General features: G+C 31.1%; 6 protein-coding genes and 1 non-coding gene across 8 annotated transcripts; 1 reads left to right on the forward strand and 6 right to left on the reverse strand.

Moving 5' to 3' along the window:
- Positions 1-735: 735 nt before the first annotated feature.
- Positions 736-8,862, forward strand: LOC124496509 (ATP-binding cassette sub-family C member 3-like). Of its 2 annotated transcripts, XM_075732847.1 has the most exons (4): positions 736-3,068; positions 3,135-3,263; positions 3,327-8,038; positions 8,110-8,862. In XM_075732847.1, exons 1-3 carry the CDS (start codon positions 2,592-2,594, stop codon positions 8,010-8,012), a joined length of 5,292 nt encoding a protein of 1,763 aa, XP_075588962.1. In that variant the 5' UTR covers positions 736-2,591; the 3' UTR covers positions 8,013-8,038; positions 8,110-8,862. The 2 variants fall into 2 exon arrangements, with proteins under 2 accessions (XP_075588962.1, XP_075588961.1); XM_075732846.1 differs by having other exon boundaries at positions 3,327-8,862.
- On the reverse strand, positions 8,014-8,651 carry LOC142597696 (uncharacterized). The gene has a single exon (XM_075732849.1). The coding sequence runs from the start codon at positions 8,649-8,651 to the stop codon at positions 8,139-8,141; it is 513 nt and encodes a 170-aa protein (XP_075588964.1). The 3' UTR covers positions 8,014-8,138.
- Positions 8,686-12,936, reverse strand: LOC124496511 (uncharacterized). Its single transcript, XM_075732717.1, is given in 3 exon segments — positions 8,686-9,549; positions 9,888-10,635; positions 10,637-12,936. Coding segments are annotated over 3 exon segments (3,609 nt in total). The 5' UTR covers positions 12,841-12,936; the 3' UTR covers positions 8,686-8,892.
- Positions 12,937-13,658: 722 nt separating this feature from the next.
- LOC124496524 (adenosine kinase) lies at positions 13,659-14,966 on the reverse strand. Its single transcript, XM_047060048.2, has one exon. It carries the CDS (start codon positions 14,865-14,867, stop codon positions 13,788-13,790), a length of 1,080 nt encoding a protein of 359 aa, XP_046916004.2. The 5' UTR covers positions 14,868-14,966; the 3' UTR covers positions 13,659-13,787.
- A 156-nt stretch (positions 14,967-15,122) lies between these two features.
- LOC124496525 (adenosine kinase-like) lies at positions 15,123-17,178 on the reverse strand. Its single transcript, XM_047060049.2, has 4 exons — positions 16,788-17,178; positions 16,490-16,555; positions 15,728-16,415; positions 15,123-15,648 (listed from the first exon to the last, which is right to left on the reverse strand). The coding sequence occupies exons 2-4, from the start codon at positions 16,504-16,506 to the stop codon at positions 15,313-15,315; spliced, it is 1,041 nt and encodes a 346-aa protein (XP_046916005.1). The 5' UTR covers positions 16,507-16,555; positions 16,788-17,178; the 3' UTR covers positions 15,123-15,312.
- A 31-nt stretch (positions 17,179-17,209) lies between these two features.
- Positions 17,210-20,057, reverse strand: Noc2 (Nucleolar complex protein 2). Its single transcript, XM_047060031.2, has 3 exons — positions 19,947-20,057; positions 17,952-19,882; positions 17,210-17,886 (listed from the first exon to the last, which is right to left on the reverse strand). Exons 2-3 carry the CDS (start codon positions 19,869-19,871, stop codon positions 17,332-17,334), a joined length of 2,475 nt encoding a protein of 824 aa, XP_046915987.2. The 5' UTR covers positions 19,872-19,882; positions 19,947-20,057; the 3' UTR covers positions 17,210-17,331.
- Positions 20,058-20,173: 116 nt separating this feature from the next.
- On the reverse strand, positions 20,174-20,246 carry TRNAV-UAC (transfer RNA valine (anticodon UAC)). The gene has a single exon. It is a non-coding gene; the product is annotated as a tRNA-Val (tRNA).
- Positions 20,247-21,529: the final 1,283 nt, after the last annotated feature.

The following is a 21,529-nucleotide window of genomic DNA, read 5'->3' on the forward strand; positions in this document are numbered from 1 at the left end:
TGATCCATTAATTCAATTGAATCACAATTTTTTTTTCATTGTTATGGTACGAAAACCTTGATTTATCGATTATTTTGAATGATATGATATGATGATGAATAGAAAAAACCAAAATCGATCATGGCCAAAAATTCTTGTTGTAGTCGTCTGTTTATTTTTTTTTTTTTTGATTAATTGTTATCATCACCATTCTAAGGCAGCTAAATTGCATTGGACATACATACATCAAAGGATTATTAAGTTTTGATAATGATGATGATAATGATAATATGAATGTAATGATAATGATGGGAATCGTTTATGTTATGTTAAAATGAAATAAAATAAAAAAGTAATGCCATCATGCCCTTGAATAATTGAATTTTTCTTCTTTCAATTATTATAATAATAAAAAGCGACATATTTTTTTTTTGCACGAATCAATGTCATGATGTATCAATCGATAGATAATGATTTGATTTTTTTTCTTTTTTTTTATTAATCAAAGAAAAAAAAACCGAATGAAAACAAATTTGATATATACCATAACATGTACACGATGATGGATTCATCATCATCGAGTGATGGACTGACAACATATAAAGATTGTTTATTTGAAAGAGAAAAATGTTTGAAATATTCGACATTTTCTTTCGAATTTACATGATGATCCATATACGATAATCCAGTTTTCCAAAGAAATTTTCGGAATACTTGTACTCCCTCTATGTATGTAGAAGGGTGGACGATGTTTTTGGATTTTTTTTTTTTGGCTTTCATTCGCAATGAACTTTAAAATTGTGATTTTTGTTTTGTTTTGTTTTTAGTTTTATGTAAGTGTAAAATGTTTTTATGTTTTGCTTTTGAATTTTTTTTTTAATTCATCATTAATCATCATTGCAATCGGCCATAAATGATGTATACATAATATATGTGATTTATGTTTTTAATTTCACATTTTCAGATAAAATTCTAGTGTTTAAAAAATCAAAGAAACAAAAAAAAACTTTCAAACACACACACACATGTGATTTTCTAATGCATTAAAAATCAATGTCAATGTCGTCGTTATTATTGCTGCTGTTGCTATTCTGGCCATTTCAAAAAAAAAAAATCCAAATTGATAATTGAAATTTTAAAATAATAAAAAAAAATTTCATTTTCACCACATTCAATCATCAATAGCTTATTCTGCTACAGCAGCAGCAGCAAAAAAAAACTTTGATTCACCTCATTTTTTTCACACTTTCTCTTCTGATATCGTAGATAATAATAGTTATTATTATCGATGAAATTTCTTTTTTTATGTTTTAAGATTTGTCATGTAAAAGAATGAAACAGAAAAAAAAGACGAAATAACTAGATAGCGCTAGCCATCACACATCATCATTACTCGTTTTTTTTACACCGAATTGTGCACAATTGGTGTACCTCTAACCCAAAAAAAAAAAAAAATTTCATTTTTCCGGTTGCTTGCATCTGTTTGTTTGTTTGTGCATGTGTCAAATATGTGAACAAAACAAAACAAAACAAAACAAAAAAAATTCCAAATATTGATTCGATCAATTCGTTCCGGTTGAATCATCATCATCATCATCATCATTGATCAAACTGAAAAAAAAAATTTAAATTTAATTTATCGATTATGAATTTATGTATGTATGTCAAACTCACGAATTTTTTTTTCATCATTGAATCGTAAAATAACAAAACGAACAAAAAATTTCATCTGATTGACGAAATTATATTGTTTATGTGTTTTTGTTCTTGCCAATGTTTCGGTGTGTGTGTCCAATCGTCTTGTATCAATCATATATATGAAAAAAACCAAATATATCCATTTGAATACATCATCATCATCATTAGTACCTGGGTTTTTTTTATCGTCTTGTTTATTATGAGAGAGCGAGCGAGAGAGAGAGGGAGAAAGTTGATGAAATAAAATAGATTTCATCACATATATTTTTTTTCACATCATTGACATTTACATTGAAATAATTTCGATGTCATGTCATTTTGGTATTGTTTTTTGTTGTTGTTGAATTAGAAACCAATCAATTGGTCATCATCATCATCATAGTTGTGTTTTCGCGGTGATGGTGTACTTGTTTGTCTTTAGTCATCATGTCATGTATATATAAGTGGACTGAATCACATTAAAATGTTTTGTTGTTTTTTTTTCGTTCTGTTTTGACATTGATTCAATTCATAAGTGATATATAAGCATAAATGTGTGCGTGTGTGTGATTTTAAAAATAACAACAAAAAAAAATTGACCCATAAACCAGATTAATGAGGAAGTTTTTCTCTTTTGTATTTTCTGGTTGTTAATCGCACTAAACATTTGCAATTTTGTTCCAATTTTTTTTTTGTATCTCTGTATTTTAGTTTTGTTAATTTTAACCTGTATTTGTATTTTTCGTGTTTTTTTTTTACTCGATGATGGTTAATGGTGGCCACTTGAATTGCAAATTTTTTTTTATCTTTTCCCACCGTTTTTTGTTCTTTCAACTTGATTTTTTTTTGCATTCATTCATTCATTCATTTTTTATTGGTTCCGCACACACACACACACAAAGCACAGCAACTGGTGAAAAACTTTAGCTTTCAAAATGAATGATATTTGCTACATTTCTTATGATCCGTTTTCGATTCCGGATCAAATGAATGAATCGACTACCATACGACATAATGGATATCTATTGAAAAATGTAACGGAACCATTGATATTTAATCTAAAATCATTGTTCAACATTGATCTCAACGGTCAAGATCATCATCATCATCATCGATCTGATATTAATCTCAACTTTTTACGTATCATTCTGTGCTTTCATCATGAAGCTAGTTTAATAGGATTTTTATCAATTTTTTTCATTCAACAATTCATTTCATTTGTAATCAATTGTTTTGGCGTCAAAATTCATCAGTCAAAAATTGATTATTCATCCAATCATAATGATAATGATAATAAATTTAATCATCAATATGATCAGAATAGAAATTCAATAATTGTCAGTGATTATAGATCAACAAAATTTGCCACACATGATTCATATCAAACAACTAGATATTATAGAATTAAAAAAGTGAGTCTTTTTCAATTTAAACAAACAAAAAAATGAAAAATAAAAACTCATTCAATTTGCAATCAGATCATATCCGGAATAATTGTCTTTACATATTTGGTGGAAATTTCCATAATTTTATCTCTATATAAATATGATGTTTTCGGTGAAGCATTGCCATATTTTTGTTCAAATTTCTTGTCATTAGTTTGTACGGTAAGTTTTCTTCAATGTTTTCAATAATTTTGAATTTTCATTTTCTTTTCTTTGTTTTAATAGCTATTTGCAATCTATTATATGTTCGTTAATCCATCGGTAAATCGACAAAGACAAAAATTCATTTGCTTTTATTGGCTCATATCAATGTTGAATTTCGTATGGAATATTATTTCATTATACATTCACATAGATAGTGATGGATATTCTATATGGAAAATTTGTTCAACATGTCATTGGCAATCATCAGAATTTTTATTTGATAAACATCAATTATCGTCGTATGATAAAGATTTCCATAATCAGATCATTATATCCAATCACAGTGATGATGATCATGATTTTCGTTACAAAACCAGCATTATCTGGATGCATTTCAATTATTTTTATGCAATACTATTTACGTTACAATTTTTTTGTTGTTATTTACCCGATTTTGAACCAATTGTTTCCGTACATCCAGAATCGAATGCAACATTGATTGGTCGAACAATTTATATATGGATGAGCCATACAATTTTCTGTGGTTATCGTCGACCATTAACTTTTGAAGATATATTTCCAACATCCATACCTGTTGAACATGTGGAAAGCTATTTCTATCGTTGGCTTATTCAACAATCAAATAAATATTCAAAATCATTTAAATTGATCAGAATTTTAATCTATCAATTTGGTGGTGAATTTATTCGAATTTCATTCATTAAATTGATACCAACATTGACTACGTTTATTGGTCCATTATTATTAGATCGTTTGATCAAATTTACTACTACTACTACTACTAATACATCATCGATAATCGATAATGAACAACCACAATGGCATGGATATTTCTATGTAATCGCTATGTTCATTTTGTTTGTGAATGAATCAATATTGAATTCTTATTCTGATTATCAACTAATGATATTGGCATTAAAAATACGTTCATGTTTAACGGCTTCTATTTATAGACGTTTACTTTTGTCGAAAAATATCGGCAATATGACAATGAATACAAATTTAAAACGGAAACAAACTTTAAATACATCTGGACAAATTGTTAATCTTATGTCAACTGATACACAACGTATTTTTGAATATGTTAAGAATGTCAATCTATTCTGGATTTGTCCACTTCAAATTACCATTGCTATATTTATGTTATGGCAACTACTTGGATATGCATCATTAGCTGGATTGGCCGTATTATTACTATTGTTACCATTTAATATGTTTATTGGAGCTCGAATACGATCATTACAATCAAAATTACTTGAATATAAAGATCGAAGAATTAAATCATTGACCGAAACATTGAATGGAATAAGAGCAATAAAACTGTATGCATGGGAAGATTTTTTCCATAAACGAATCGATCAATCAAGACAATTAGAATATTTAAATCTTCGTCATCAAGCATTGTATTCGACTGCCATTTCATTTGCATTCACATCGGCACCATTTTTCGTTGCATTATCCAGTTTTTCATTGTTTCTATACATTAATGCAAATACGGTTAATGAAAATTTAGATGCCCAGAAAGCATTCGTATCATTAGCCATATTCAATATAATTCGACGTCCAGTAGCCTTTATACCACAATTAATCACTAATTCGATGATGTTTTTAGTTTCATTGAAACGCATCAGTGATTTTATCAATGATAACAATGATGTCAATACAATTCAACTACCAAAAAATAATAATAATAAACAATATCAGATAGCGATATCATCAGTGACCAATAGCGTCAAAACTTGTCCACAAATTCGGTTACAAAATTGTCAATTTTCTTGGTCTCAACATATTGGATCATCATCATTTCGATTGAATAATATTGATGTTAATATTAATCGACCACAATTATGTGCGATAGTTGGTTTAATTGGTGCGGGTAAATCATCATTATTGGCAGCCATTTTAGGCCAGATGAATTTGAAGCCCAATGATTTCTATCGAAGTATGTGTCATATTCAAGGAAGAATTGCATATGTTCCACAGAATTCTTGGATTCAATCTGGAACCATTCGTGACAATATCCTATTTGGAAATGAATTCGATCCAATCCGATATTGGAAAGTTATTGATGCCTGTGCATTGTTGGAGGATATTAAACAAATGATTGATGGTGATAAAACATTGATTGGTGAAAAAGGTGATAATCTAAGTGGTGGTCAACGGCAACGAATTTCGTTAGCACGAGCTGTTTATTCAGATGCTGATCTTTATCTACTTGATGATCCATTATCGGCACTTGATTCACAAGTTTCTCGTCATGTATTTCGACGTGTTATTAGTAATCGTGGATTATTGGCAAACAAAATCCGATTGTTTACTACACATAATATGGCTTTGTTACCAAATGTTGATCATATTGTTCTCATGGAAAAAGGTTCAATCGTTGCACAAGGAAACTATCAGGATTTGATCAACATGGACAATGAATTTACTGAATTTCTAACTACTTATTTCTCATCAATAACTAAAGATATTAGACATTCAACAAATGAAACTATCTATGATGATGATGATGATGATTATGGTAATAGTTTGATAGTCGATGAAGAAGAAAATTATAATATTCTCGTTGAAATGGCTCAACGATTAGAGCGACAATTTGCTTCATTTACACGACGTGGTAGTGTGATGAAAAGAATTTCGTTATCTAAAAATCATTTGATTGAAAAAGCAGACAAAAATAATAATAATAAAAAGAAAAGAAAAAATATTTTTAAAAATTTTTCAAAAATTACCCCGAAAAAAGAATTGGAATTGAAAACAGATTACAGTGAAACCAAAGCTAGTACTGGTTCAATATCGTTGAAAATTTATTGGTATTACATTCGAACTATTGGATTATTGCCTTTGGCATTGATATTATCAAGCTATACATTTGGATACTGTTTTGTTGTATTGACCAATGTTTGGCTAAGTTCGTGGAGTAATGATTCTAAAATACCATCATCATCATCATCATCGAATAGCTCAATAATAATTGAAGATAATTTATGGATGAATAATCTATTGATTCGATTACGATTAATTGATCCATTAGAATCTATTAACCAATGGACACGATTGAATGTTTATGCAATACTTGGTTTTGGACAAACGATATTCATTTTGATTGCCACTTTATTACTACAATTAGCTTGTCTTCGTGGATCACAACGATTACATCGGTCAATGTTATATCGATTAATGCATGCACCGATATGGTTTTTTGATCAAGCAAATTCTGGCCAAATATTGAATCGTTTTAACAAAGATATTGATCTAGCCGATACGACATTGATATCATCACTTAGATTATTTATGATTGAAATATTTCGTGCATGTGCATTATTCACCATCATTGTTACCGGAACTGATTCACCAATTTTAATTGGAATATTTTTACCACTAATCATTTGTTATATTCTCATCTATAAATATTATGTTTCAACATCACGTCAATTGATGCGTATTGAGTCAACATTACGAACGCCGATTTATCAACAATTCAATGAAACATATACAGGTGTAACCGTTATACAGGCATTTGGACGTGTAGAAATGTTTCTTAGAAAAATCTACAAAAACATTGATATGAATACTAGTGCAATGCATATGAGTATTGCTGCTGCAAAATGGCTTACCGTTCGATTAGAATGTCTTGGTAATATTGTTGTTTTGATTACATCATTAAGTTGTGTACTGCTTCGTGGTCATATTTCACCTGGTATGGTTGGTCTTTGTATCACCAGTTCATTGTCCATAACTGGTACGTTGAATTTTCTTCTACAATCATCCATTGAATTGGAAAACAATGTCGTAACAGTTGAAAGATTGGTTGAATATACCAATCTACCACAAGAAGATGATTGGCATCATCATAAACAAAGTGACATGACCGAAACAATAACAAAGAGGAAAAATTTCTTCAATTTTATTAAAAATTTTCTCCATAAGAAATTGTTTCGAAATTTTCTGATTTCAGAAATTGTTGCCGATACAATGCCAACCGGTGTAGTTTTTTGTTCCAGTAGTCAAACTAATCAAAATCATTGGCCAACGGATGGTTCAATTTCATTTTTTCAATATTCAGCACGATATCAAAATTCTTCGACATTGTGTTTGAAACAGCTGAATCTGTATATTCCATCCGGAACGAAAGTCGGCATAGTTGGCCGTACAGGTGCTGGTAAATCATCATTTGCATTGGCTTTATTTCGATTGATCGATGCTGAAACCGGTGCTATACGTATTTCAAATAGAAATATTCATGAAATTGATCTACATGAATTACGATCAACATTGACGATAATTCCACAGGAACCATTATTGTTTGCTGGAACACTACGTAATAATCTTGATCCATTCAATCAATATACGGACGAACAAATAATCATTGCATTGAAAAAAGCTAATCTTGGCCATATGATCACAATGTTAGATCAATCGATTGATCAACAATTAAATCGTTTATCATTTGGACAGAAACAATTACTTTGTTTATCACGTGCATTATTACGAAAATCTCAAATTCTTGTATTGGATGAAGCTACAGCTGGTATTGATCCGGCTACCGATAAATTAGTACAGGAAACCATACATCATGAATTTGTCCATTGTACAGTGTTGACTATTGCACATCGTTTGAAAACAATTCTATCATATGATCAAATCCTAGTGCTTGATCAAGGACAAATCGTTGAATTTGATACACCAAAATCATTGATGTCTGATTCATCAACATTTTTCTATAAAATGATTGCACAATAAATTTTTTTTTTTCGTAAATTAAAAAGGTAATTTTTTTTTATTAAAATTTTCATAACATAATTGATAATATATTTGTTTTCATTTCAATTTTTTTTAGATCCAAACCATGATTTTTTTTGTAACATTTTAATGTTTTGGCTTAGCTGTTGTGCCCAATACAAAATGTCCAGCGGATTTACAATCTTTTATTGTTTTATCAAAAAATAATGTACCTGGACAATCGAGCAAAAATGGTACAAAATTATCACAAAGATAATATTTTTTTGGATCAATACGACATGCAAAACGTCCATGTTGTGCAGGACAAAGAAAACGTGGATGACTTGGTTGATTATGATGTGGTGTAGTTGCTGAATGTTGATCACCACCACCACCACCACCACCACATTGTACGGATGGCTGTTGTTCAATCAATTGGATGATCACCATGAAACCAATAATGGTCCATATAATTTGACGAAATGAATTGTACATTTTTTCGATGAAACGAAAATTTTTCTGTTCACTTGTTTTTTTTACTGTAAATTCAAAAATAGTCAGAAGAGAATGGAATTTGATTTGATCTATGCATTCGATTCGATTGTTTGCAGTCGATTTAAATAGGCTGCAAAGAAAATTTTCATCGATTCCTTTTCTCATTTGGTGATTTATAACTTTTATATAATCAAAATACTTATGTGATTGACATTTTTATTTTTATTTTTTTTATTTTGTAAATATTTGTATTTTGATTGATCAATTACATAGGTAGATTAGGGATATTAGCATACAAAATGTGTAAAAGAATTTATATATATAAAAAAAAATCAAATTTATGATTATTATGAAAAATGACATTTTTAGACAACTACAATCATCATTGTGGACAATATTACAATTATTATGTACATGTTAATTCTTTTTCATTCCATCTTGTATTACCTGGACAACTTTTATGTATAGCTTCCCAATTTGAACAAATATAAAATTTACATGGATCTTTCGGATCGGCAAAATAACCAAATCTTGTTGGACATTCAAATTCATCTTCTGGTTGTTCAGTAGTAGTAGTAGTAGTTGTTGGAGATGGTTTTACCGTTGTTGTAGTTGGTTTTACCGTTGTTGGAGATGGTTTTACCGTTGTTGTAGTTGGTTTTACCGTTGTTGTAGTTGGTTTTACCGTTGTTGTAGTTAGTTTTACCGTTGTTGGAGATGGTTTTACCGTTGTTGTAGTTGGTTTTACCGTTGTTGTAGTTGGTTTTACCGTTGTTGTAGTTAGTTTTACCGTTGTTGGAGATGGTTTTACCGTTGTTGTAGTTGGTTTTACCGTTGATTGAGATTCTGATGTTGTTGGCATGGAACTCGGTTGTACTGTCGTAGTTGAAACATCATCAATCATGGTGTTTCGATCATCATCAGATTTAGATGTGGAACTATTCTGATCATCATTATCGAAATGATCAATATTAGCATATGATGAATGAATCAAAATGGCCAATGAAACAAAAGCGATAGTTATGTTGAATTTCATTTTTAAAATGGTTATGAGAATATTGATATTTTGGTGTCAACGTTGGATTTTTTTTTTTTTTTTTTGATTAATGATTTGTATTGATCAATGGAAATCAATATCATTTATATACTATTCAATTATGGTGACATCGATTAATCAATTGATTGATCCATGATTGTTTGCGTCAATATGCTATCAATAGCACATCTCTAATCTACGCATCACAAATCTACACACAAAGATAGACATAATCAATTGTATCATCACTTTTTTTTAGTTTTAAACAACAATAAAAAAAATAGAAATTTAATAGCAAAAAAAAATATTTCAATGATAAGATAACAATAACTTTTTATATGATTTCATTTTGTTTTCTTGGATTATGGTCGAACACAATCAGTTAAATGATCGCAATTCAAAATTGCCTGATTCCATTGAGTGCCATTAGCACATGTCTTTTCATAGGCAATTCCGTTACCACATTGGTAAAACATCCAACAATTTTCATGTGGATAATATCCATTGGATTCAGGACATTCAAATTGATTATGAGAAGTTGTTGTTGTTTCATTCTCAGTAGTTGTTTCCGTATCTTGATCATCATCATCATTATTATTATCATCGGAGATAGTTGTCAAATCGATTTCGGTTGTTATTTCTACCGTAGTCGTTTCTTCTTCATTTTCATTGTTTGATGTTGTCGTTTCTTCTTCATTTTCATTGTTTGATGTTGTCGTTTCATTGTCTTGTACATCGTTGGTTGTTGTCTCATCCATATCGGGTCGTACACAATCAGTCAAATGGTCACAGGTTAAAATTGTCTGATTCCATTGAGTGCCTTTTGGACACGTCATTTCATAGGCAATTCCGTTACCACATTGGTAGAACATCCAACAATTTTCATGTTCATAATATCCAGATGGTTCAGGGCATTGAAAACCGCCTTCAGTGGTTGTTTCCGATTCCGTGCTGGATTCCATGGTTGTAGTTTCATCATCGTTGTCGTTATCATTAGATGTTGTCGATTCTTGTTCTGTTGTCGATTCCACAGTCGTAGTTTCATCATCGTTGTCGTTATCATTAGATGTTGTCGTTTCTTGTTCTGTTCGATTCAATGGTTGTAGTTTCGTTGTCGTTATCATTAGATGTTGTCGTTTCTTGTTCTGTTGTCGATTCAATGGTTGTAGTTTCTTCGTCATTCGAATCGGTTGTTGTTTCATCCATATCGGGTCGTACACAATCAGTCAAATGGTCGCAGGTTAAAATTGTCTGATTCCATTGAGTGCCTTTTGGGCATGTCATTTCATAAGCAATGCCATTTCCACATTGGTAGAACATCCAACAATTTTCATGTTCATAATATCCAGATGGTTCAGGGCATTGAAAACCACCTTCAGTGGTTGTTTCCGATTCTGTGCTGGATTCAATGGTTGTAGTTTCATCATCGTTGTCGTTATCATTAGATGTCGTGGTTTCTTGTTCTGTTGTCGATTCCACAGTCGTGGTTTCATCGTCATAGTCGTTAGAAGTGGTTGTTTCTTGTTCTGTTGTCGATTCCATAGTTGTAGTTTCATCATCGTTGTCGTTATCATTAGATGTTGTTGTTTCTTGTTCTGTTGTTGATTCAATGGTTGTAGTTTCTTCGTCATTCGAATCGGTTGTTGTTTCATCCATATCGGGTCGTACACAATCAGTCAAATGGTCGCAGGTTAAAATTGTCTGATTCCATTGAGTGCCTTTTGGGCACGTCATTTCATAAGCAATGCCATTTCCACATTGGTAGAACATCCAACAATTTTCATGTTCATAATATCCAGATGGTTCAGGGCATTGAAAACCACCTTTAGTGGTTGTTTCCGATTCTGTGCTGGATTCAATGGTTGTAGTTTCATCATCGTTGTCGTTATCATTAAATGTCGTGGTTTCTTGTTCTGTTGTCGATTCCACAGTCGTGGTTTCATCATCGTTGTTGTTATCATTAGATGTCGTGGTTTCTTGTTCTGTTGTCGATTCCACAGTCGTAGTTTCATCATCGTTGTCGTTATCATTAGATGTCGTTTCTTGTTCTGTTGTCGATTCCATAGTTGTGGTTTCGTTGACATCATCATCATCGTTTGATGTTGTCGATTCTTGTTCGGTAGTTGATTCTATTGTTGTAGTTTCATTATCATCATCATCATCATCGTTATTCGATGTTGTTGACTCAATGGTTGTGGTTTCTTTGTCGTCTTCATTGTTTGAAGTTGTCGATTCTTGTACGGTAGTTGATTTCATTGTTGTAGTTTCATCATCATCATCATCATCATCATCATCATTCGATGTGGTTGACTTAATGGTCGTGGATCTAATTGTGGTAGGAGTTGATGTAGTGGGCATTGTAGTTGTTGTTTGATTATGATTCGATGTTGTTGTAGTTCCACCGATATCAGGTCGTTCACAATCACTCAAATGATCGCAAGTCAAAATTGCCTGATTCCATTGAGTTCCTTTTGGACAAACCATTTCATATCCGATTCCATTACCACATTGATAGAACATCCAACAATTTTCATGTGGAAAATACCCAGCTGGTTCTGGACAACTGTATCCTAATGCTGGTCTTGGACAATCGTATATTGGAACACAATCTTGTTGATTTTCATCGAATTGTGTACTTTTTGGACATGTCATTTCAATGGCATTCCATTGTGTGCATTGATAGTATTTATAACATTCTTTATGTTTAAATCGGCCATTTGCTTTCGGACATTCAAAACGAGAATTATCTGATTTACGGGTTGTAGTTGAAGCTCGTGTTGTTGTCGTTGTTTGCCTTAGGGTCGTTGTCGGAGCCCGAGTTGTTGTTGTTGGTCGACGGGTTGTAGTTGTTGGTCGACTTGTTGTGGTTGTTGGTCTTAGGGTCGTTGTCGGAGCCCGTGTTGTTGTTGTTGGCTTTAAGGTCGTTGTCGGAGCCCGAGTTGTTGTTGTTGGTCGACGGGTTGTGGTTGTTGGTCGACTGGTTGTGGTTGTTGGTCGACGGGTTGTGGTTGTTGGTCGACTGGTTGTGGTTGTTGGACGACGGGTTGTGGTTGTTGGTCTTCGAGTAGTTGTCGGAAAAAACGATGGTCGTTCACAATCGGTGAGCCATCGACAAGTAAGAATTCGTTGATCCCATTGTGTAAACGGTGGACAAGTGATTACATGCGGTGTATACCATGAACATTGATAAAATTGCCAACAATTTTCATGTTCATAATAACCAAATGGTTGTGGACATTTAAATTTACCAGCATCAACATCATTCGGTACGAATGAAACAATGATTATGATGATGGATAAAGCTATGATTGCTTTCATCCTTTTTTTCGAATGATTAATTAACAATTACAAAAAAGCTGATTAATTTGTCGATTTATTTTTGGAATTATGATTAAAAACTTAATTAGTAATGATGATATGGTTACAAATTTTTTCGGTCATTTTTATATTAAAAAAAAATTAAAATCCAGAAAAAAAAACAACAACAACAACAAAAGACAATGAATTACATCGAAATTAATTATTATCCCATTGATGCATTTGTGATGTAATTTATTATTTTATGATCCATATATTTTTTTTTGTTTTGCATCTTGTTATAATCCATAAATGGATGTTTTTTTCCGTTGACAATCGTTGCAAACAATTGATAATGAATTTCATTTGAAATTTGTAAGCCATTAAAATGTAATACAACAACAACAACAACAACAATTAGCGAACCACATAGTTTATTCACGTGGTTTTTTTTTGTTTCTGGTTTTTAATCGATTACTATTTTTGAAAAACGGGTGAAAAACAGGTTTGTACCCTGTTTTTTTTTGTCAGCAGAAAAAAATGCCATAAATTATTAAATCATTCATACCAAAATTGGTCATAAATAGATCAAAATTTTTGATCATGACATTTGTCCATAATCCAATACAATTACCGCATACAAACGGATCATATCGTGTATAGATTATATGCGAAACCGACATGTCCGTAATGTTTTACGTTTGATAATTATGACAAAACGGTTTGTATGATAACAAATGATTTTCAGTTGTTGATTGCAAAAAATGGATTGCACTCATTTTTTTTTGTTATTTTATTTTTATTACACTAAAAAAAACGGTACTCATTATTATTTTCAAGAGGATTAATCTAGAATTTTTATTATCACGTGAAAACATAATGCCATGATATCATTATAATTGATTTATTATTGTGACCAAGTAAAAAAAAAAATAAAACTTGTTGATAATAATGGTAATAAAAATTGATCAATTTGATAATCGAAGTTCGTTGGATTCGGGCAATGTACAACCACAACATCGTATCACCTGTTGTGCTGCATATGTGCCAGCATTGATGCAATCGATCATTGAATGTCCGGTCAGATGGTAGGCAAGAAATCCGCCAACAAATGCATCTCCAGAACCATTAGTATCGATAATCTCACCGGTTGGTATTGATGGTACAGGAAATTTTTGAACAAAAGAATTGGTTGATACAACAATGATTTCGTCTGGTCCTTGTGTAATGATCACTGTGCGATTGGTTTTCTTTGATTCCAGATGGGCCATTTTTTCCACAATATCATCAATTTTATCATCTTTATCCCATTCAAGTGTTTCGGCCAATGCGAAGGCTTCGTTTTCATTTCCAAATAAAAGATCTACGTATGGAAAAATTTGTAGTAAACGTTGTGAATGATTTTTCACCACATACGATGCAGATAAATTCAAAGCAAATTTAATATCGTTTGATGATTTTCGACACAATTCGGCCAACAATTGTACACAATCAGGATTTGAAATCAAAAAAAATCCAGATGTATAAATAATACGTGTATTATTGAATAATGAAAGATTTTGTTGAAGAATTTCCATACGGAAACCATGACAAGCGTCTAGAAATGTGATCAATGATCGATGATGACTACCATTTGAATCAACGTTAATCAAACAAACACATTTGCCTGTAGGTCTTGTATTATCAATACAATAAACAGATTTAACGTGATCTTCTTGTTCAATTTTACATTTCATTTGATGACCAAAATCATCATTACCTATACAGCCAAAAATTGTACATACATTTGGTTGATCAAAAAACCATTGTGCAACACGTATAGTATTCTGTATTGAACCACCTGGTACGAATTGAATATCATTAAAATTTTCAATCAATTCATCGCATAAAATTTGATGACGTTCATTATCAGCCAATATTGCATCATCAGATTCAAGTTGATAACGATGAAGAAATTCTTGATCAACATTCGTAACGATAAGATCAAATAATGGATGACCAATGCCAATGATGGCCGAATTAAAATTATTTTTCAATATTGTGGACATTTAGAAAATTCAAAACTATTTTAATAATAACTTTGACTTTGATGAAAAACATAAACTAGAACGAATGATTTATGGATAAATATAGTGATTGATTACAAATATTTGGTACACACAGTTTTCTTTATTGACAAGATAAGATCTTATGATTTTTATTACTATTAGTTAAATATAAACGATGATGATGATGATGATGATAAAAATTGAAATCAAGAAAAAAAAATAACAACAACAACAACATAATGTTGTCATAAGATATGAATGAAATAAAAATATTTATTATTTCCGAAATTTGATAATAAACAAATCTACTACAATCAAACACAACAACAAGAAGCTAGAAAAAAAAAATTCAATAATAATAATGGTCCATTCATGTTAGAATTTTAAAAAAGAAGATTTATCTATAAGTTTTTCATTTTTTCTTTCTTTCTGTCTGTGTCTTCATTTAAACAAGTTTCATACGATTTTCTTTAGGAAAAACGCAACCAGATTGTTTAATCACTTCTTGTGCAGCAAAAGTAGCTGCTTTTATACATTCGGCCATTGGTTTGGCTGCCAAACGATAAGCTAAAAATCCACCAACAAATGCATCACCAGCACCATTAGTATCGACAATTTCATTATCATTCAATAATGGAACTGTAAACATTTCCATTGGTAGTCGTTGATTTGTATAGGCAACGATAATGGGATTTTTTCCTTGTGTTACAATAACTGTTCGTGGACGATGACATGGTTGCCAATCAGCCAATTTTTGAGCAATAATTTTCATATCATTTGTCTAGTGTTTAGTGTGAACAAAAAAAAAAATATATGTTAATTTCACCGCAATGCAAAATTCATTCATTCAATTTACTTACCTCCCATTTTTGCATCTTAGCAAAAGCTTCAGCTTCAGTTTCATTACCAAACAATAGATCTACATAAGGCATAACTTGAAGTAATTGTTCTGAATAAAATTGAGAAATATACGGTGCAGAAAGATTGATTACAAACAATTTATGTTCAAATTGATGTGCATGTTTAGCCAATAATAGTGTTGGTTCCAAACTGATAATCAAATGAAAACCAGAAACATAGAATATACGTGACGATTCAACGTAATCGAAATTTTTATGTACATGATCGATTGAGAATTTTTGTGATGCTCCAAGATATGCACATAATGATCGACATTTACCATTCTTAGTGATCAAACAGGCACAAGTACCGGTAGCTGTTTTCGGATCAACCATATAAACAGCGTTTACACCATCTTCATCTGCTTTACTTTTCATTTGTTTGGCAAAATCATCTTCACCAACACAGCCAAAAAATGAACATACATTTGGTCGTGGCATAAACCATTGTGCAACACGCATCGAATTCTGTACCGAACCACCGGCTAAATATTGAACCTTAAATTGTTCACTCATATCGGCACAAAGTTTTTCATGTTTAGCTTCAGCCAAAATGGCATTGTTGGCTTCGAGATCATATTTTTTAAGAAAATCTTCATTACAAGTAGCAATAACATCCAATAATGGATTTCCAAGGCCAAGAATTGATCTGTGACAACAATAATAAGGAAAAAAAATCAAAATTAAATTCACTATACTTGTAACATGATAACTAGGACATACTTTTCTTCTTGTGACATTGTAGCTAGAATGAATGGACAATCAGAATCACAACAGAATGGTTTATATCTAAAATGAAAAAATGAAAAATCAAAATTACAATAAACTCTAAAAAACACTGAATTCAAATAACAAAATGCAGACACCGAACATGTAAAAGAATGTGAAAAAAAGTCCTTGATCAAGGATAAAGATTATATTTCAAAAATCAGTCCATCATGATCTTATCGTAATTTTTTTTTTGATTGATAATTACAATAATCAATGAATTAAAATCTAAATCAAATTTTATTCGTCTTACCGTAGCGTTTTTTTAGTTTTTTTTTGTGTGTGCAATAACCACAATAAAAAAAGTGCTGATAATATTGATAAGGATAAATGGGCTGTTTGTTTATTGATCCAATTGAAACCTGCAGATTTTTTTTTCACTTTGAGTATCTAAATAATACAACAATGACTTGCAAGAATTGAGTATTTTCGATTGTTTTTTTTCCGTTGGAATTTATAACAACAAAAAAAAAATGAATGTTGATATCTGTTTGAATATGGTCGATTTATTTTTAAATTATTATTTTTGCATTAAATAAAATTTAAAGAATGTTGTCGTGCCAATTTTGTTTTCATATACATCTACCGATTCACATAACAACAACAACAATCAAATGTGCTGCTGCACGTGCAAATTATTATATCGAATAATACAAACAACAAAAAAAACCATGGTTTCAAATTTCATGAAAACTTTTTTTTCAAGAATTACGACTTTTAAAAAAATGTTTCCGGAAAATTTCTCAGAGATTTTTTTTTTGACAATCAATTTGATTTTCAAGTTAAAACAATAAAAATCATTCCTCATCGGATGATAAATCAAATGCTCCTTCTAGGTCAAGATTTGGATTAAGTCCACGAGCTTTTTTCCTATTCTTTTTCGAACGTTTTCGTTTCTTTTTCTTTGGTTTATCATCATCGTCATCATCTGATGGTCTGGATCGTTCATTATTCGATAATTTTCGTTCAGCCTTTTCAATTTTAGCCTGGAGTTTTTTCATTTGTTCTTCGGTTAGCTCAACTTTGTCATTTTCACCAAATTCTTCAATACTTTCATCATCATCATCATCATCATCACCGTCGTCGTTATCCATGTCAAGTTCATCAAGTTCAGATTCATCTAGTTCTTTGTCGTCTTGGTCATTATCATCATCATCATCACTTTCATGTTCTATATCTTGTCCGATATCGAATTCACGTACAACAGAAGTGGATAGTGCATCTTTCGCTAATTCCAACGGGGCATCTTCGTTAGTTTCTGATGTAGATTGTTTGGATTTGAACTGACGCCATTGTTCATAGAATTCAACCAGTGGCGTTTTTAGATTTCGTATTTCATTCTCAAATAATTCCTGTTTAAAAACAAAGAAAAATTTATAAAAATTAATCACAGAATGTAGATAATATAAACACTAACGATTCTTTGTTGATCAATCAATTCTTTGAGCTTTCCATTTAGGTTTTGTTTTTCACGGTGTTCAACAATGAATTGGGCATTTTTATCACATTTATCCATCAATTGTCTCATCATTGTCTGACCACGAGCATATGGTATTGATTTGATTAGTTTACTACATTCTCCATGAAATATGAGAATAATTTCCGGAAACGATATTAGATGTGAAATAGATTTCAGATAATATAACAATAACTCATAGATTCTGTCCACAACTTTTTGAATGAAATCCATTTCAAATGTTTGTTCTTTTGATATTTTCAAAGTTACATTTAAATTGATTATTTTGTTTGCACTTTTTGGTTCTTTTTTCTTTACAATTTCCATTGGTTTTGTTTCTTTTTTCTTCTTTTTGTTTTTGATTTTATTCTTAAGAATAATTTCATTTTTATTCTGTGCCAATTGTACGATAATTTCACGGAATGTTCGCAAAATCGGTATAAAATGACCGGATTCTGATGATAATTTTATTAATGATTCTATAATTTGTAGCCTATATGGAACATATTTGAATGCAGAAAATAACCTTAATGTTTCAAGTGAAATATTCGTAACGGGCATTAATAATTGACCAAATAGGTCATTTTGTTTAAGACTTGTGCCAATCAGTTGTGACCATAGATTCAATGAATGGATAAATTGCCAATTATGAACACGTTTTAAGGCATCTTTTTCTTTCACCATTATAGATTTACGAAGATTTATGGTCAATTGACGCATAAAAATAAAACATTGTTGATAGGAAATCATTGGTTCAAGTTGATAAAGTTCAACTAGTGAATTTCTCATAAATTGAATTTTCGTTATAGTAATTTCATTGGTTGTTTTTGATGTTACAGCATAGGTCATATATAATTGTCGTAATAAATGATTGATTAATGTTTGTAGTTCAGTATGGGTCATATGATTTTTATTCGATCGTATAACACGAATAGCACGATAAAGAATAAGAAAAGATAAAACACGTGAACGTTCTTCTTGGCTTGAATGCCATTCTTGAATTGAATAACGAATAATTCGTTTTAGTAGATGTGGAAATACTTGATAATATGGTAATAGTTCAAGAACATGACGTTCAAATGATAACCGTGCTTCAATCGATAATGATGAAATCATTTTCAATATATCGGTTAAATAAATTTTCATGGATGATAGAATTCGTTTCCAATTTCGTGAACGACGTGGATCAAATAATTGACATTTCATTGTTTCATCTTTGTTCTGTGAATCATCATTTTTTATACTTAGATAATATGAAATAGCAGGCAATAGATCAACCAGACAGGTATTGATAATCATATTGAACAATGATGGATTCATAACGGCCATTGGTTTCATTAACATTTGATCAGATATATCTTGTGTTTGTTGAACTGATTTTCGAAATGCTTTGATCGATGATTTAATTGCCATAAGGCAATTGGCTTTTGTTGTTGGATTTTGAAGTATTTGTTTCCATTCTTTGACATTATCAATGGTGACATTTCTCGTTGTTTCCTCAGTTGAATCTTCATCAAGATTTTGGCCAACATCATCATCATCATCATCATAATCACCTTCCGATGGCAATTCTTGATCGTCATTGAAATCAAGCAATTGTTTATCATGTTTTTGAAGATATTCATAAAATTCTGGATCTTTATCTTTTAAACTTTCCAATGTTTTTTTATGCGTTGTTGCATCCATAATAGATTCTTCACCATCCGAATCGTGTGAAGATGATTCAGATTCATCATTATCATTCGAATCGAATTCTTCCCATTCGTCATCCATGTCGTTGTCTTTGGGTTTTTTTGATTCAGGAATTTTAACTTTTTTGATTTGTTTACGCTTTTGTGATTTGAATTTTTTACCACCCATTTTCATTTTGATTGCCATCATTTGTTCATCAGCTATAAAAGTGATAAAATAAAATATTTAGAGAATAATTTAAAATGTCTGTCAATAAATTTTTACCGCTAAATAAAACTTAATTTTGGATGTTGTTAAATGATAATATCGGTGAGCACCACGTGCTACAGCAAAGTTTATTATAGTCGACTATTTCGACTGCCATATGCTTGCAATAATTTTTCCCATTCAACCTAAGAATCTAATTTGAATTTTGGAAAATTCGGGTAAAAAACCAAAAAAAAACACATAATACCAATTTACCAATTTGAAAAAGATAAAAAAAAGAAAAATGTGTCTTCCAGGTTTCGAACCTGGGACCTTCTGCGTGTAAAGCAGAAATGATAACCACTACACCAAAGACACAGAACCATGTAAAAGGAATTCACTGCTACTCCAGTTAAGGCTGGAACTACGTTCCAAAAATTTTGAGCGTAAAGCGAAACTCTCATTTTTACCCTTCATATACAATGTAACAATATTGTTGCATGATAATGTCTAAACATACGTCCTTTTTTGATGGCACACAGCCCAGTACTTTTTAAACACTTCGATTAAAAATGCATCAACTTTGCGACTAAAAAAGCTAGACAAGTTTTGTTTTTTTTTAAATAATATCGGATAACATTTTCCAAGTTTGTTTGACATTCAACGATTCGTGCCGGAAATGATTCGGATTTTTGTTTAAAAAAATATCATTAACCCTACTCATTTTTCAAAAGTATGGAATCATAACATAGCTGAAAAAGCAAATAAACGACCAGCAGTGAATCGTAAAAATTTCACTCGTATTACATTTGACCCTAGAAAGGTATTTCTCTCTGGCCATGGGAGATTCGCTTCCTACCTTGAAAGATTTAAAATTCAAGAAGACGGAAACTGTTGGTGCTGTTTTATTTTATTGTCAATTTTGAAATTATCATAGCGTCAAGAGAAAATAAAAAATAATCCTGTAAATAAGATTAATCAATTGATGATTGTATTTCAAAACATGATTGGCAAATTTTTATCTGATTATTATTAAGTACCATAACATATTATTAGTAGTATTAGTAGTGATTTTAAATTATAATCATTATTGTCAGTATTAAAACAATTTCTACAGTCATGTACATTCATCATGTTTATCTTTTCATACACTATGTACCTTCTTTGAGCATATATAAGCTCCACTGTTCATTTCATCAAGACACTTGATGTCACACCACACCAACATGCCTTTTCTTCAAACACACACACACACACATATTTTCTTTGTTATGTTACACACTTTTTTAATCCAAATTAAACTTAATAAAATCATTCATTTTATCTAAAAATTATTAACAGATTTTATGTTTTTTTTTTTATTCATTAAACAGTTTTTATTCGCCACACACACATAAGGCGATGCAACAACCGTTTATATCCGGTCGATCTAACCATGATAAATCTTTTTGAGATTGATTCATTTTAATTTTTTAAATAAAGTGAAAAATATTCAACATATGAACAGGCAGGGCCGGCCGAGAAAATCGCGAGGCCTTGTGCAAAAATAGCTTGAAAAGTTGGAGCTGCGAGGCCCTGTGTTGTACAGCGGAAAGGGTGAAGGCAGCGCGAGGCCTTGTGCGGTGCACAGTCTGCACAGGCGCCTCGGCCGGCCCTGTGAA

Source organism: Dermatophagoides farinae, chromosome 7 (genome assembly GCF_024713945.1).
Source record: "Dermatophagoides farinae isolate YC_2012a chromosome 7, ASM2471394v1, whole genome shotgun sequence".
NCBI lineage: Eukaryota > Metazoa > Arthropoda > Arachnida > Sarcoptiformes > Pyroglyphidae > Dermatophagoides > Dermatophagoides farinae.

Bases quoted from the DNA above. Each gene is read 5' to 3' on its own strand.
- LOC124496509 (XM_075732846.1), top strand. From the start codon at position 2,592: ATGAATGATATTTGCTACATTTCTTATGATCCGTTTTCGATTCCGGAT. The intron at 3,069-3,134 runs GTGAGTCTTTTT...ATTTGCAATCAG, and splicing joins GATATTATAGAATTAAAAAA to ATCATATCCGGAATAATTGT. The intron at 3,264-3,326 runs GTAAGTTTTCTT...TTGTTTTAATAG, and splicing joins TCTTGTCATTAGTTTGTACG to CTATTTGCAATCTATTATAT.
- LOC142597696 (XM_075732849.1), bottom strand. From the start codon at position 8,651: ATGAGAAAAGGAATCGATGAAAATTTTCTTTGCAGCCTATTTAAATCG.
- LOC124496524 (XM_047060048.2), bottom strand. From the start codon at position 14,867: ATGTCCACAATATTGAAAAATAATTTTAATTCGGCCATCATTGGCATT.
- LOC124496525 (XM_047060049.2), bottom strand. The intron at 15,649-15,727 runs GTAAGTAAATTG...ACTAAACACTAG, and splicing joins CTAAGATGCAAAAATGGGAG to ACAAATGATATGAAAATTAT.
- Noc2 (XM_047060031.2), bottom strand. From the start codon at position 19,871: ATGATGGCAATCAAAATGAAAATGGGTGGTAAAAAATTCAAATCACAA. The intron at 17,887-17,951 runs GTTAGTGTTTAT...GTTTTTAAACAG, and splicing joins TGATTGATCAACAAAGAATC to GAATTATTTGAGAATGAAAT.